The 17,176-nt window shown below is 46.6% G+C and overlaps 1 protein-coding gene across 2 annotated transcripts; it reads right to left on the bottom strand.

The window, feature by feature from the left end:
- Positions 1-768: 768 nt before the first annotated feature.
- DUSP7 (dual specificity phosphatase 7) lies at positions 769-16,769 on the bottom strand. 2 transcript variants are annotated; one of them, XR_012849775.1, is made up of 4 exons: positions 16,320-16,769; positions 13,593-14,021; positions 11,692-12,065; positions 769-2,857 (listed from the first exon to the last, which is right to left on the bottom strand). XR_012849775.1 is itself a non-coding variant. In XM_075831922.1 (3 exons), the coding sequence occupies exons 1-3, from the start codon at positions 16,675-16,677 to the stop codon at positions 11,758-11,760; spliced, it is 1,095 nt and encodes a 364-aa protein (XP_075688037.1). In that variant the 5' UTR covers positions 16,678-16,769; the 3' UTR covers positions 9,196-11,757. The 2 variants fall into 2 exon arrangements, 1 of the variants encoding a protein (XP_075688037.1); XM_075831922.1 differs by lacking the exon at positions 769-2,857 and having other exon boundaries at positions 9,196-12,065.
- Between the last annotated feature and the right edge of the window lie 407 nt (positions 16,770-17,176).

The raw sequence follows: 17,176 nt of genomic DNA, 5'->3' as shown, positions 1-17,176 counted from the left end.
AGAATACTGGAGAAACGGGGGGGGGGGGAGAATACTGGAGAAACGGGGGGGGGGGGCCGTGAGGCTGCAGGGACCGGTCACTTACACTGGTTGTGAGTTGTGTGATTCTTGGACTTGGCCATGACGACTCCTGAGGACAGAGAGACAATAAGGTTCTTAATATTTCAACACGGAGAAGCAACACCCAGCACCCCAAAACTAGAGCGCAGGCCCCACAGACCAGGCCACTCACTGGGTACAGAGCAGTCACTGAAGGTGCAACATCCCCCCCCCCCCCACACAGCCGAGACCCCCCCAAAACAGCGACGTCCATGACGGCGGCACCTGCACAACCCGACCCAGCAGGGTCACAACACAACCCCCTGCACCCCAAAACCTGGGCAAAATGCACCGGCAACTATAGGAACCCACAAACTAAGAATACGTGACAGATTAAAATTAAGGCCACCCCAAAACCTGCAGACACCCCAGATGGAACATGAACCCCTCCCTGAAGAGCTCCGGACACAACACATGGTGGACTCCCCCAAACATCCAACTTCACAGTGACACCCCCTGACATAGGCCCCCAGACACCCCGAATATCACTACCACAGCCGCCGCATCCTGATCCATAACCCGGTCCTCAGCCGCCTGAAGCGGGAGATATCAGTTGCCTCCGGTCCCGCATTGTGTTATGTGATGTCCCTGATGTCTTTCACCCCGGTCCCCGGCTCCATAGCCGAGGATGACACCGGATAACCCGACCCCCGGCCGCACTCACCACTTCACAGCAAGGATCACAAACCGGAAGAGAAAGACTGCACGCAAGGAACGCCGGGAAGTTACTCAGCCGAGGTGCGGCGGTAAATATGTCCCAGGGGAACGGATATCCGCACACGAAGGTTCCGGCCGCGCCGGTGACGTCACCCTGAGACATAAGAGGATGTTTATAAAGTGTTCCAGACGATTATATAGAGGAGTGAATTATAATAACCTGTAATATGACACGAGGATCCCCTATAATGTACAACTACCGAGAAACAGCCGCTAGATAGTAAATCACAAACATGGCCGTCACCGTACAGCGCCGCGGAATATGTCAGCGCTAGATATTATTATTATCACCGCAGTTATATTGTTCTTTATAACATGTTTATATGTCTCTATATGTCGCCAGTGATTTTCTTTGTTGTGGTTTTTGATCCATTTATTTTCCGTGTGTTTTTCGCTAAAAATGATATAATGTATGTTCCATTTTACCAAAGAACGCAAAAAATAATGATTCCACGTGTGAACACGTCCTAAGGAGAGAGGCAGCGGCATGCCCCATAGGTTGTAATTTAACCCTTTTAGTGCCAGAAAATGTGGGTGCGACGCTATACCATACTTGCGTGCGTGCGTGCGTCTTGTAATTGTTTTTACGCCGTAATTTGACTGAGAATTTTTTTTTACTTTGACCTTTTTCTTCATATAGACATATAGAGATATATCTTCATATACAGAACATGACGCCTGTGAAGACGCTGACTATTGAGGTTTTCAGACAGAGCGCCCCCTCGTAGACAGCGGCGCAGCCTGTGGTCACGGTCAGTCCTTCTGCCTCCTATACAGCAGGTCCTGAGTTCAAGACCCGGCAGAGACCTGATGGAGGAAGAGGATGAATAAAGATCAAACGTGGAGCGGGGTCCCTGACGTCAGGGTGAGGACCCCTCCGCATCAGTGTCTATGAGACCCAGTTTACGCTCGGAGTGAGATACGTCGGTCATTGAATCCCATTGCAAAAAGAAAACCGTAGACTGCGCTTTTCTATACAGTGAAAAAATAGGTGGGCCGATGTAGAACGGCCCAGCGTGCGCCAAAACGACTCTTCTGGCCCATGATGGGTGCAGGGGGGGGGGGATTATGGGCACGTCAGAGTATACATAATCCTGGCATATACCCTCGATACGCCTGAAAAATGAAATGTGAACTGAGCGTAAGAGAAACGAGACAGGACGCAATGCAGGGGGCCCCGGGCGCTGACGCCCGCCATGTATATATTCTAAAGAGAGATCTTCACCCCCTGTCCTCTTTATTGGGAAACATTCCCCTCAGTCTTTGTGCAGCAATCCTGATGACTTTTCCTCACTTGTGGTTTATAATCATTCTGCCCTAGATTTAATGTAATCAGCTTGACTTGAGCAAGCAGAGCTGCAGTGTAAAGCAGGGGAGGAGACAGAACGGCAGCGGGAGCATATAATTAGATGAGAAATGAAGTTCAGACTACCTCAGACAAATAAGTGGAACTAATGTGAAAACACTGGTCATAGATGTTCCCTAATAGAGCAGAGTTGCAGTGTAAATCATGGGGAGGAACAGAGCAAATTCCTGAGACTTTGAAGGTGGATTTTTAGACTACCCCAGACTCCTGACATTGATCTTCTTCACCTTAAAGGGGGATTTCTGCCAAAATCATTTATCACTTAGGTAATAAATGTTCCACCAACCGCTGGGATCCCCACAATTCACTAGAAAGGGGAACACAAGTCACATGACCGCGGAGAAGAAGAACGTAGGAGCATGCGCCCTGCCGCTCAATTCAAACTCTACGGGAGTCATATATAATTAGGATTTTCTATAACAAGGTGTTCACTGCACCAATGGCTGTAATATCAATTATATCTGGAGTTTAGCTGTAATAAAGTTGCTTTCATTGTTTTATGGACTTCCAGCCGACCCCAATCTGCAGATTTGTGTTACATTTGTCTCCGGTAAGAAGATTAGAAGTAAAAACTGTTCACGCTGCAGTATTCAATACGACCAGCAGAAGGCGACCCAGACACTTCTTCCCAGAGTGTAGATTGTATTCACTCCTGTGATGGTCAAATATTCAGCACTGTACAAAAAAATGTAGAAAAACAAAAACGACATAAACAGCGAAGTCACTGTGTACATACATTACTTATCCTGCACTGATCCTGAGTTACATCCTGTATTATACTCCAGAGCTGCACTCACTACTCTGCTGGTGGAGTCACTGTGTACATACATTACATTACTTATCCTGTACTGATCCTGAGTTACATCCTGTATTATACTCCAGAGCTGCACTCACTACTCTGCTGGTGGAGTCACTGTGTACATACATTACATTACTTATCCTGTACTGATCCTGAGTTACATCCTGTATTATACTCCAGAGCTGCACTCACTATTCTGCTGGTGGAGTCACTGTGTACATACATTACATTACTTATCCTGTGCCGATCCTGAGTTACATCCTGTATTATACTCCAGAGCTGCACTCACTATTCTGCTGGTGGGGTCACTGTGTACATACATTACATTACTTATCCTGTACTGATCCTGAGTTATATCCTGTATTATACTCCAGAGCTGCACTCACTATTCTGCTGGTGGAGTCACTGTGTACATACATGACATTACTTATCCTGCACTGATCCTGAGTTACATCCTGTATTATACTCCAGAGCTGCACTCACTACTCTGCTGGTGGAGTCGCTGTGTACATACATTACATTACTTATCCTGTACTGATCCTGAGTTATATCCTGTATTATACTCCAGAGCTGCACTCACTATTCTGCTGGTGGAGTCACTGTGTACATACATGACATTACTTATCCTGCACTGATCCTGAGTTACATCCTGTATTATACTCCAGAGCTGCACTCACTACTCTGCTGGTGGAGTCACTGTGTACATACATTACATTACTTATCCTGTACTGATCCTGAGTTACATCCTGTATTATACTCCAGAGCTGCACTCACTATTCTGCTGGAGGAGTCACTGTGTACATACATTACTTATCCTGTACTGATCCTGAGTTACATCCTGTATTATACCCCAGAGCTGCACTCACTATTCTGCTGGTGGAGTCACTGTGTACATACATGACATTACTTATCCTGCACTGATCCTGAGTTACATCCTGTATTATACTCCAGAGCTGCACTCACTACTCTGCTGGTGGAGTCGCTGTGTACATACATTACATTACTTATCCTGTACTGATCCTGAGTTACATCCTGTATTATACTGCAGAGCTGCACTCACTATTCTGCTGGTGGAGTCACTGTGTACATACATGACATTACTTATCCTGCACTGATCCTGAGTTACATCCTGTATTATACTCCAGAGCTTAACTCACTACTCTGCTGGTGGAGTCACTGTGTACATACATTACATTACTTTTCCTGTACTGATCCTGAGTTACATCCTGTATTATACTCCAGAGCTGCACTCACTATTCTGCTGGTGGAGTCACTGTGTACATACATTACATTACTTATCCTGTACCGATCCTGAGTTACATCCTGTATTATACTCCAGAGCTGCACTCACTATTCTGCTGGTGGAGTCACTGTGTACATACATTACTTATCCTGTACTGATCCTGAGTTACATCCTGTATTATACTCCAGAGCTGCACTCACTATTCTGCTGGTGGAGTCACCGTGTACATACATTACTGATCCTGTACTGATCCTGAGTTATATCTTGTATTATACTCCAGAGCTGCACTCACTATTCTTCTGGTGGAGTCACTGTGTACATACATTACATTACTTATCCTGTACTGATCCTGAGTTACATCCTGTATTATACTCCAGAGCTGCACTCACTATTCTGCTGGTGGAGTCACCGTGTACATACATTACATTACTGATCCTGTACTGATCCGGAGTTATATCCTGTATTATACTCCAGAGCTGCACTCACTATTCTGCTGGTGGAGTCACTGTGCACATACATTACATTACTTATCCTGTACTGATCCTGAGTTACATCCTGTATTATACTCCAGAGCTGCACTCACTATTCTGCTGGTGGAGTCACTGTGTACATACATTACATTACTTATCCTGTACTGATCCTGAGTTACATCCTGTATTATTCTCCAGAGCTGCACTCACTATTCTGCTGGTGGAGTCACTGTGTACATTACATTACATTACTTATCCTGTACTGATCCTGAGTTACATCCTGTATTATACTCCAGAGCTGCACTCATTATTCTGCAGGCTTCAGAGCTTTCCTATGGTGACAACAGCCTGTCCCTTTCTACAATAGGAAGAGCAGCTCTGGAGCACAAACTGCTGCTTTACAATTGTCATAACAAAACCAGCGCATCGTCTTCATAATGAAAAATAAGTTTATTTGAAGTAAAAACAACAATCATCATTCTTACATTCTGGAAAACAGAAGCCATATAACGACCATCAGTACATACAGCGCATAACCAGCTCACCAAAAAGTGCGGGGGATGGGGGGGGCATTTGTTGCCAACTTCCCGGTACAAGAAGCTATTCTTACAACAGAGAAACTGCCCTTGTTCCTCACCTTTCGAGCGATCCCCCGATTCTGGGCAAAGAGGGAGGGTTATATATATATATATATGGGGTGAGATCTGATGTGACATTTATAGGGCTTTATTATCACAATGTATCTCTCATCGGTATAATACAACCCCTCCAGATTCTGCGGCCTCCATATTGCATCCCCTTCCATATGGCGAGCGGGTTGTGCGCTCTGCGCGCTCATCGTATTGGACATTCTCATACATTTTATGCCATTTCTTTACGCAGGAGAATAGAAAAAGTGAAACCAGAGGAAAAGTTCCCAGATTTATAAAGCGTCTGATCCGTATAAATTGTGCGACTGGTAGAAAAGACGGTCGTTATCTTACACCGCGCTCCGTACAAACGCGGCCGGGAATACAAATGCTGATTAGACCAAGTATATAAAGTACGAATATAAGCAGCCGACATTATCCACATCCAGAGAGCGCCCGAAATACGACCATGAGGTGAAGCGCAAGAGAAAAAAAATATATAAAAAAAAATATAAAATCTGAAAATAGAAACAAAAATATGAAAAAAAAAACAAACAAAAAATGAAAATAAAAAAATGAAGAAAAAAAACCCGACATTAGTGACATTTTTTTAAGATTGCCTTATAAACATGATTAGAGAACAGGACACGATCAGATATGATCAGTGTCAGGTAAGTTAAAGGGGAGCCCTATCCAACTGATGTACAAGGACCCCTCATCTGTCCCGTGGACTCCCCACCTGGAGCTGCAGTTTTTGAGATTCAAATGGGAGGGGCTTCACAACCAACTGTATGTTTGAAAGAAGCTCCGCCTACCAGAACAGATGGGGGGGCTGTACCATACAGAATTTGGGTGGGTAATTCATCACATCGGCCTCCATCTAATACTGGACTCCCACAACTGGGCGGAGTTATACTGTAAATATAAAACATGGCACGTCAGCGTTCACACAGACGGTTATCGCCACCATAAGACTTCTACTTGCAGAATTAGGACATATGGCTTCTCGGGCAGCGGAGTTCTGCTAGACACATTAAAGCTCAACTCCACCTTCAAACATCATTTCGCTAAATCTCTGAATTTTAAGTTTGCGTTGCCTTATTTGTCCTGGTGGCCATAGACATAGAGCAGACCCCTCCCCCGAGGATCTGCCAGGCCGCATAGACTACACGCGTTCTGGGATCCTATAATACACTACCGTCTGCTGCATTGCGTTGTGGGAGACGCATCAGCGAATGGTGTGAATACAAAATCTCCCACAATGCATCACAGCTGAGCGTAATCTACCATAGACACTGAACCAGCAGGAGTATGCAATCTCCTGCAGCTGAGGAATGAGCAGAAGTGTGAATGCAGCTTTGGGTGCGATTGGAGTAAAGGACATGGTGTAATTCAAGAAAATACGTGAGATCATATTCGGAGGTAGACTGTAAAATTACATTTAAAAAGTGAAGCGGAGCTTTAATTGCGTCCCCCTCGGACACTGCAGCGACGCGCTACCCTCGTAATCCGGACGCAGTCGAGAAGAGATTCTACATAAAGTGCTGAGGCCTGGAGGTAACCGCGCCTCGTGCCTCGATAGACTAGTGAGGTAAACGGTCGCAAGTCATGGCTGGTTTGGTCTCTGCGAATAGGGGCGGCGCAACATAATACAAGCCCGTGATCCGGCAGCGGAGAGACACAAGCTGCGCCTCAATCCCATGCTAATGTACAAAAATAGAATTATTCACAACCTGGCGTATAATGAGGAATGGCACGGATACCGTAGCACCTGGGTGACTGCGTCTGACCGCGGGGTAACTGGGGGACGGTCTGCGCTGGAACCCAAAATCTTACGTAACATTCAGACAACGAAGTGTCGCTTTACTGCGTCCCTGCTGGTACAATGTATCGAGGAGCTTTTGTTACTTTTCAGCTGCGATAGAACAAGTCCCATCATATCTCCAACTAGTGCTGGGCAATATCTACCAATGAGGAGCGGAGACATTAAAAGGGGTTCCCTGCAGCGATGTAAACGGATTTATAGTAAAATTTCAATAATCCGGCACTATCAAATCTTAACGATCACAGATTTAACTGCTCCTCGGGGGTGGGACCTCACGCCTCGGGGGCTGGACCTCACTCCTCGGGGGCTGGACCTCACTCCTCGGGGGCTGGACCTCACTCCTCGGGTCACATAGCGACGACACGCGGCCGGCTAGCAGGGGGATTTCTGTTTATCCGGCATCGGAATGTTCTTGCAGAACTTTTGGCCTCTGTAGTTTCTCAGTTTGGCCCCTGAGCACCGATTTAAAGGACCACAGTCCAACAAAGTTGCAGTATGCGTGTGTTTGGGGGGCGGCTGGTGCTTATAAATACTGCACCCCTTGTCTGCTGCAGCTCCTACAACCATAAACCTTCAAAACTGAGGCGAAGGGGAAATATTGGGAACATCGGGCATTCTTTCTATAAACTTTATTGACATTGTTCTCGGAGGACCCCTTCAAGGCTGCACCTAGCACCTTCCCAGGGTTGGGAACTGTAAGGGGTAATAGTCCTGATGATAACAGCGAGAAGTAGCGGTGTGCAGCAGAGAAATCATTACAATCATTACATTCTGTGGCTGGGCAGAGGAAACAGCAATGACAGCGCCAAAAAAGTGTCAAGGAGCGTATACAGCGGATTATTATACGACATCAGAATGAACCCAAAGTGCGATAATACAGTCCTCATCTCAAATATCTTGGGGGAAGAACGCCGGCCGCAGTCACCTCCATAGAACACAGTAGAGCCCTTTAAATTGCATCTCTACCTCTGAGCACCGGATACAGTTTATAGGTAGAATTAATCTCCATAAAGAGCGGAGTCACTGTGTACATACATATTGTTATACTCAAGAGCTGCACTCACTATTCTGCTGGTGGAGTCACTGTGTACATATATTACATAACTTATCCTGCACTGATCCTGAGTTACATCCTGTATTATATCCCAGAGCTGCACTCACTATTCTGCTGGTGGAGTCACTGTGTACATACATTACATTACTTATCCTGTACTGATCCTGAGTTACATCCTGTATTATACTCCAGAGCTGCACTCACTATTCTGCTGGTGGAGTCACTGTGTACATACATTACTTATCCTGTACTGATCCTGAGTTATATCCTGTATTATACTCCAGAGCTGCACTCACTATTCTGCTGGTGGAGTCACTGTGTACATACATTACATTACTTATCCTGTACTGATCCTGAGTTACATCCTGTATTATACTCCAGAGCTGCACTCACTATTCTGCTGGTGGAGTCACTGTGTACATACATTACATTACTCAACCTGTACTGATCCGGAGTTACATCCTGTATTATAATCCAGAGCTGCCCTCACTATTCTGCTGGTGGAGTCACTGTGTACATACATTACTTATCCTGTACTGATCCTGAGTTATATCCTGTATTATACTCCAGAGCTGCACTCACTATTCTGCTGGTGGAGTCACTGTGTACATACATTACATTACTAATCCTGTACGGATCCGGAGTTACAGCCTGTATTATACTCCAGAGCTGCACTCACTATTCTGCTCCAGGAATCAATGTGTACATACATTACATTACTTATCCTGTACTGATCCTGAGTTACATCATGTATTATACTCCAGAGCTGCACTCACTATTCTGCTGGTGGAGTCACTGTGTACATACATTACATTACTTATCCTGTACTGATCCTGAGTTATATCCTGTATTATACTCCAGAGCTGCACTCACTATTCTGCTGGTGGAGTCACTGTGTACATACATTACATTACTTATCCTGTACTGATCCTGAGTTACATCCTGTATTATACTCCAGAGCTGCACTCACTATTCTGCTGGTGGAGTCACTGTGTACATACATTACATTACTTATCCTGTACTGATCCTGAGTTACATCCTGTATTATACTCCAGAGCTGCACTCACTATTCTGATGGTGGAGTCACTGTGTACATGCATTACATTACTTATCCTGTACTGATCCTGAGTTATATCCTGTATTATACTCCAGAGCTGCACTCACTATTCTGCTGGTGGAGTCACTGTGTACATACATTACATTACTTATCCTGTACGGATCCGGAGTTACAGCCTGTATTATACTCCAGAGCTGCACTCACTATTCTGCTGGTGGAGTCACTGTGTACATACATTACATTACTTATCCTGTACTGATCCTGAGTTATATTCTGTATTATACTCCAGAGCTGCACTCACTATTCTGCTGGTGGAGTCACTGTGTACATACATTACATTACTTATCCTGTACGGATCCGGAGTTACAGCCTGTATTATACTCCAGAGCTGCACTCACTATTCTGCTGGTGGAGTCACTGTGTACATACATTACATTACTTATCCTGTACTGATCCGGAGTTATATTCTGTATTATACTCCAGAGCTGCACTCACTATTCTGCTGGTGGAATTACTGTGTACATACATTACATTACTTATCCTGTACTGATCCTGAGTTACATCCTGTATTATACTCCAGAGCTGCACTCACTATTCTGCTGGTGGAGTCACTGTGTACATACATTACATTACTTATCCTGTACTGATCCTGAGTTACATCCTGTATTATATCCCAGAGCTGCACTCACTATTCTGCTGGTGGAGTCACTGTGTACATACATTACTTATCCTGTACTGATCCTGAGTTACATCCTGTATTATACTCCAGAGCTGCACTCACTATTCTGCTGGTGGAGTCACTGTGTACACACATTACATTACTTATCCTGTACTGATCCTGAGTTACATCCTGTATTATACTCCAGAGCTGCACTCACTATTCTGATGGTTGCTATTGGAAACAGTCAGTAAGATTGTGTACAGACAGCCTCTAACAGCTTAGCTGCTATAATGCAGGGGGGGGGGGGCAGTTCGTTTTTCATACATCAGATGAGCGTTCAGGGTCTGGTGTAAAAATGACATTTTTCAGAATGCAAATCATCAGAAAGTTTATTACAGACACTGAACAACCAGGGAATGCTGGGAGATTTCAGCTCTGATGCCTGCAGAATAGTGAGTGCAGCTCTGGAGCATAATACAGCATGTAACTCAGGATCAGTACAAAATGTCATTTTTTAAAGTGATTTTGCTGTTCACAGAGATTCGTTCTAGCTGTAATCTGCATTATGGGGTGACAGGATTTGGGGTATCCAACATCAGTACAGAATCCTTTTAAAAACGTTCCCCCAATTTTATATAACACTTACTCATTGTAAAGGGAATAGTTCTGAAAGGGAACATTCATAGTTTATCGTCTCCTGACCTAGTCCTGCTCACACATCTGATGTGCTGGTTACAATGTGCGCAGTCTATTAGAATGTTGCAGAACTCTGATTACGCTTTATGTCCTGATGACTGTACCGGCCCTTTAATCTACAACACCAGATGCAAATGCACCCAATGAATTGTCCCCAGAGTGTAAATCGGGGTCCCGGCCTGTAGAGCGCAATACGCAAATATCTGAGGGTCCGTGGAAGGTCTGCCGACCTAATTACAGCCCCACATAAGTGGCCCATTGTAGGGCTCTAATTGTACCCATCGGGGCGTTTTATAGTTGCCTCAAATTGAAGGGGCCTGTAACTACTTTAGAGTGAACAGAGGCCCGCGATCGCCACGAGAAAGCGGCCGCTCCGCGCGAATACGATTTGCATAGTATAATCCTGCTGCCTCCTCGGGGGAGGGGTGACTTCTAGATTGTTAGCTCCATAGACAACTGTCAATACTAGGGACATGGCACGTAGAAAACCTCACAGCAGCTGCATAAAATAACCGCCCAATCGCAGAAAACCCCTCCGGCGGCGCCAGCGTCTTCCCGTCTCCCGAAGGAACGTCCTGGAAACTGTGCAAACAGCATTTGGTCAAGAGAAACATTTGGCTTATAAAAAGTTACAAAAAATAAGATTTTTATACAAATAGAAAATAAAAAATCCAAACTCTGAGATTAACGACTCCCACCCCCCAATCATCACTAGCCGATTAGTCACATATTAATTACCCTCCACCTTAACGCCACCCCCTCCCCCGCCCTAGACCGTCTCTCCGTGGAATTACTTCATGGCAGGAAGATTCTCGGACATCTACAGTCAAATTCCTTTCATCCGGCATCTGATAATCCAGAAAGTCTGATAATCCGGCACCCGTTAGGTGCCATTGATTCCGGATGGAAGGAATTTGACTCGATACTCCGACAGTCACTGCCCAGGATACAAAAATAAAACCAAAAAAATAGACGTTTTCTTATCTGCGAGTCTCAACGACGATTTGTTAAGTGCAAGATGAAAACCGGAAGCGACTTCTGTCCCGTTTCTCGGATATAAAACACAAGAACTTACAGATCACAATGGAGAACATACAAGACACTCATCAGCAATCGCTCCATCGCCGCCGCCGCGCCCGGATCATGTGAACTCCAGGCTGTCCAGCTGGAAGAGATTGTTATTGGTCGGCGCGGTGAAATACATCTGGTTTGTGGGCGATCGGATGTCGCAGGGACTTTTCAGTCCCAGGGTCCTTTCGAAGTCCAGCAGCTGCCCCATGAAGTTAAAGTTTGGCGAGATGTTCGACTTTTTCCTCTTCACGAAATCGTACGCGTCGTTCAGCGAGAGGTTGAGCTTCTGCATGAGGTACGCCACGGTGACCGTGACCGAGCGGCTGATTCCTGCCAGACAGTGGACCAGGATCCCGCACTTGTTGGTACGAGCCTCATCTGAAACGGGAGAAAACGTCGTCACGGACAAAAAACACGCGAGAAATAAATAACGGTAATAAAAAGTTCTGCAACTTCCTAATAGACTTTGTGTCTTATTTAGTCACCATTTTTAAGATGACTGCTTGCTGTCAGTGCATGTGGATGTTGTTTACATCCGGTGGCTGGAAAAAACATCCTGACCAAATACTCGTCACAGCTGAGGGTTTGTTACAGCGTATCGAGTCCAGACAATCCTCTGTGAGCTAAACACGGCAACACAGATTTATCTTAACTACACTGATACATTGTAACAAATTCATCAGCTGTGTGAGCAGCACTAGGTCAGGACAGATTTCAGCCTCAGATTTTAATTCACCGAAAACAAGCAGATTATTCACTGACAACAAGCAGATACTTTGAAAATGGCAAAGAATTGAGACACAAAGGTACTTTGCTTTAGTTATCCTGTGCAGAGTGAGATCATTTCTTAAATCCTGTCACATCCAGAGCTGCCTTCACAGTTCTTATATCATAGTTACCTCCAGAGCTGCAATCCCAATACTGCTGGTCACCCCTCGGCAATAGGTTTATCTGCGTTTCACCATCAGTCATGTGACCTATGACTATTTTGTGAGCTTTCACAATACACTGCTCTATGGCAACTGGAAACCATCAGAATTATGAATGCAGCTCTGGATGTGGCTGGAGTACATAGTTAATACGCCACCAGCAGCAAAACCCTTTAAAAATGGATGCCCCCCCATCCATATACCCTATTAGTGCTCCTATCCCCCCGGTTACATCCCCTCGCTGGTACAGCTGTGACCTGCTGCTTGTTCGCAGCTGAGGCTCTGGTGACAGTCGCCATAACACAGTAAAGCGTCATCAATCCCGGAGCCGGAGAAGTCTGATGACCCCGGACGTGGCGGCCGCTGACATCACACACCTGTACTTTGTATCTGGACACATAACCGCACAGCGCGGAGACGGGACAGTCAGCCGGGATCTCATACAATATGGAGGACAGGGGGTCAATCCCGGGGATCGGTGCCATCTACTAGAACTTTTCCCATGTTATCTCAATAAAGTTTCCTCATTGTATAAAGACACATCTCAAGATCCATGTTTGCTGACAGCGAATGGAAACATTCATTGCTTAAATCCAATCTCACAGCTGAGGGTTTGTTACAATTGAAACAAGTTTAGACAATCCTCAGTGAGATAAACCCGTCAGCAGCACAAATCTCTCTCCTCTATGGATAGTTTGTTACACTGTATCAGTCCGGAGTACAGGCAGCTTCCATCATAAAAGATTGTGTGGGCTGGACACATTGTAACAAACCTTCAGCGGTGAGAAATATGAGGTCGGGATGTAAACAAGAATGTTTCTATTCACTTGCAGCAACTCCTTTAACCCTTCGGACAGGTTTATGTTTTAGCAGCGACATACAAACCCGGCCATAGAGAACCGGACAAACAATCACCTGGAGAATATAAACGAAAGGATTGAGCGCCATCAGCGCAGACGCCGCCGTTATCACCTACCGATGAAGGATATGGCCTCCGGGAAGAACTGCGAGAGATTCTGACTCCAGTGATCGGAGATGGGGATCTGCTTGTACTTGAATTCTCCGTTATGTTCGAACGCGTTGGGCAGGTTCGGCGTCACGTTCAGGATGTACTTGATTTTATATTTCCCCAATATATCCAAGTTCGCTGAATCTTTTGCGCAGCCGAGGTATAAATACGGAAGGATCTGGACGGGGAACGTGGTCTGGTTGGTGAGGGCGGGGCTTCCTTCCGACTCAGTGGCGCTGTTGGGTTCGCGGTCAGATTCACCGTCGGAACCTTCCGAGCTTATTCTCAAAGCGCCCAATCCGAGCAGAGAATCCGGAGATGGATCGGTGGGGGAGGGGATCTCCAGGCCGAGCTCGCAATGCTCCGGATATTCTCTCTGGAACTTACTGTATCCACCTGGAAACGAGCGGAACAAGAGATCAGACACCAAAGGAAACGGTAGCCCCGCCCCCGCGGAAATCGCTACAAAATACTGCAGAGTTTTATTGCATTCCGTCAACTGATATTTTTTAAATCCCATTTGCAACAATGTAACGTCTGGCGCTGCCGGAACTGCGGCACAACGGTCACATGTGAACGTGCGGTAACGGGTTACTTAGTAGCGGTCGACCCAGGAGACATCACCGGATCTCTGCCGATCACACGTTATATAGAAGACCCAGCAAGAGAGGCAAAGATGGCGGCCGTGGATTTCTGGAGGTGTTTGGGGGGGGACCCTTCTAGTTTCTATGAGAACAGCAGGGGACGGAGGTCGCCCGTTGGGGGTATATAGGAAATCACCCCGCAGCACGTGATGTGACAAGTCGACTCCACCCGCCCTCCCTTATTATACACGCCAATTATGACGCCCACGCAGCGTGTCGGAGGAGCTGAGTAACCCCCGGCGTGCTGGAGCTCGTTTTCCACCCCCGACCAGGAAACATCACAACCAGCTGGTGAGAAGTGCGGAGAACTAGAAATCGGTGTCTGGGAAAGCTGGGTGATCGCCGACACGTCCGCCATGCCCGGGTGACAACCATCATGGGAGTGGAAATGGAGCCAAATTGGTTGTCACCCAGCTTTCCCAGAGACAGATATAACACGGTGTCCCGTTCACATGACTCGCGCTGAATTACGGCTTAGAGTTACCATGGCAGCGACCGTCCTATTATATGAGACTTCATGGTGCGGCAGCGTTACCGCGAATGGGCTTTTCGGAGCGTCTGCGTCACTCAGGACAGAGCAGAAGATCTGGTACTGTGTAGTCATAAGACCCATCAACAATTCCCGCCGCCTGTACAGATGTAGCAGAGCCAGGTCTGTCATCTCATAGTGAGATCACGATGTGCTGGTTTTACACAAAACTAGAACGGACATATTCAGCTCTGCTACATACAACCGCTGCTTCATTTCCCAGAACGGTCAACTCCACAGCGTTACTAACATTTTATAAATAAAGTTTCACGATGAACAGTTCTGCAACTTTCTACCAGACTTTGTGCTTCATGTCCTTTACCCTTTTCAAAGTCTCTGCTTGCTGTCAGTGAATACAAACATTTCTTTACATCCAACTCCCTAACCTAATACTTCACACAGCTGAAAATTTGTTACAGTTGTATCCAGTCTAGACAGTCCTGTGAGAGAAATACATCAGCAGCACAAATCTCTCTCCTGTCCTGATAGTTTGTTACAATGTATCAGTCTGAAGTTCACGGAGAATTGTCTCCACTGGATACAATTGTAACAAACCCTCAGCTGTGAGACATATTAGGTCAGGACAGGTATTCAGCCTCTGGGTGCAAATAATAATATTTCTCTTCACAAACAGCAAGCAGAGATCTTGAAAAAGTTGCGGTATTGAGCAATAAAATCGATTTTATTAAAGTTGATGTTTAGAGAAACCCGTGAAAGAGTGTGATCTGCCGCGGATTCTACGCCGGCGCGAGTACCAGAAACCAGACGTGACAAGTCCATGACCCATCAGGATTTCTTGGTATCCGTTAAAAATCGGATTCATCATGGCGGTCGCAGCTCCGTCATAAACAGAAGCCACGGCGCCAGTGTGAACAGAGACTGATACATTTATAGAAATGGCGACCACTGAGAAGACTGGCGGTCGGGGGGAGGGGGGAGCTCCGGCTACAACTCCACGGCGGTCGTAAAATCACCGGTTATGGTAACCTCAGCATTTCCCTATTTTGGGGGAGGGGGTCATCAACGACCGCAAGATTTCAAAGACGATCGTTAGGCTGAAGCTACACGGCGACTTGTGGTCGTGCGACATAACATCGCAACGTCCGACTGCTAAAAATCGCAACGAAAGTTAACAAATGCTGAAGTTCGGCAGGTTTGGATTTCTGCCGACTGTTGCGTCGCGGTAACGTGGGGGTTAATAAGTCTGGGGCTACACGGGGATTTTGTCGCGCGGTCATAAATTTCCGTAGCCTCGTTGTGATTTGTCCCGTGTACGGAATCTTGGCGGTCGTGGTAAACTGCGATTTTAGTGCGACCACAAGTCGCCGCTGGACCCCGGACTAATATATAATTTCCGCAGTCCATAAGGGACCATCGGTTATCACATTGCACAGGACCGGCCTGTAATAACCATATATCAGTGTATGTGGCCCCCTGAACCCCGCCCCCTCCCGGTGTGGACTACATGTCCCAGGCTGCCCGGGGCGCGCTGCACGGTGGGACTTGTAGTCCGGGACGCACCTCTCAGGTAGTAGGCTCGGCAGCCGTCTTCCCGCAGCTTGAGGAGCAGCAGGCCGAGCACGGAGCTCTGGTTGTCCGGCCAGTCCAGCGTCGCCTCGTCGTACAGCAGCACAGTGTCAGTGTGGCGGCGGCAGGAGAAGGCCTCGGGGTCACTGGCGATGACGGAGCGGACGGACATGCTGCCGGTACGGAGGCGGCGCAGCATGAGGCCGGGGACAGTGACGCTGATGGCCGCCTCGATGTGCGCCGCCTGGTAGCGCTCCTGGGGCCGACAGTCCAGCAGTAGAAGGCCGCTCCCGCCCGACTCCAGGGACTCCTGCAGCCACCGGACGCTCTTACTGGGGGGCGCCGCCGCCATCAGGGGCCAGCGCCGGACGCTGCGCACCGAGACACCCGGGATCCCTCCTCCGGGAGGAGCCAGCGCCGGGGCCGCGCCTGTCACTGAGGAAAGCCGGGGGCGCGGAGGAGACGTCACCGCTGGAGTGTAATAATCCGGGGGATAGAAAATATAATGTAATAATCCGGGGGATAGAAAATATAATGTAATAATCCGGGGAATAGAAAATATAAAGTAATAATCCGGGGAATATAATGTAATAATCCGGGGAATATAATGTAATAATCCGGGGGATAGAAAATATAATGTAATAATCCGGGGAATATAATGTAATAATCCGGGGGATAGAAAATATAATGTAATAATCCGGGGAATATAATGTAATAATCCGGGGGATAGAAAATATAATGTAATAATCCGGGGAATATAATGTAATAATCCGGGGGATAGAAAATATAATGTAATAATCCGGGGAATATAATGTAATAATCCGGGGGATAGAAAATATAATGTAATAATC

This window comes from Rhinoderma darwinii, chromosome 7, assembly GCF_050947455.1.
Source record: "Rhinoderma darwinii isolate aRhiDar2 chromosome 7, aRhiDar2.hap1, whole genome shotgun sequence".
Classification (NCBI taxonomy): Eukaryota; Metazoa; Chordata; class Amphibia; order Anura; family Rhinodermatidae; genus Rhinoderma; species Rhinoderma darwinii.
The sequence above is the reverse complement of the archived record's forward strand: the minus strand, read 5'-3'. Positions and strand labels throughout refer to the sequence as shown.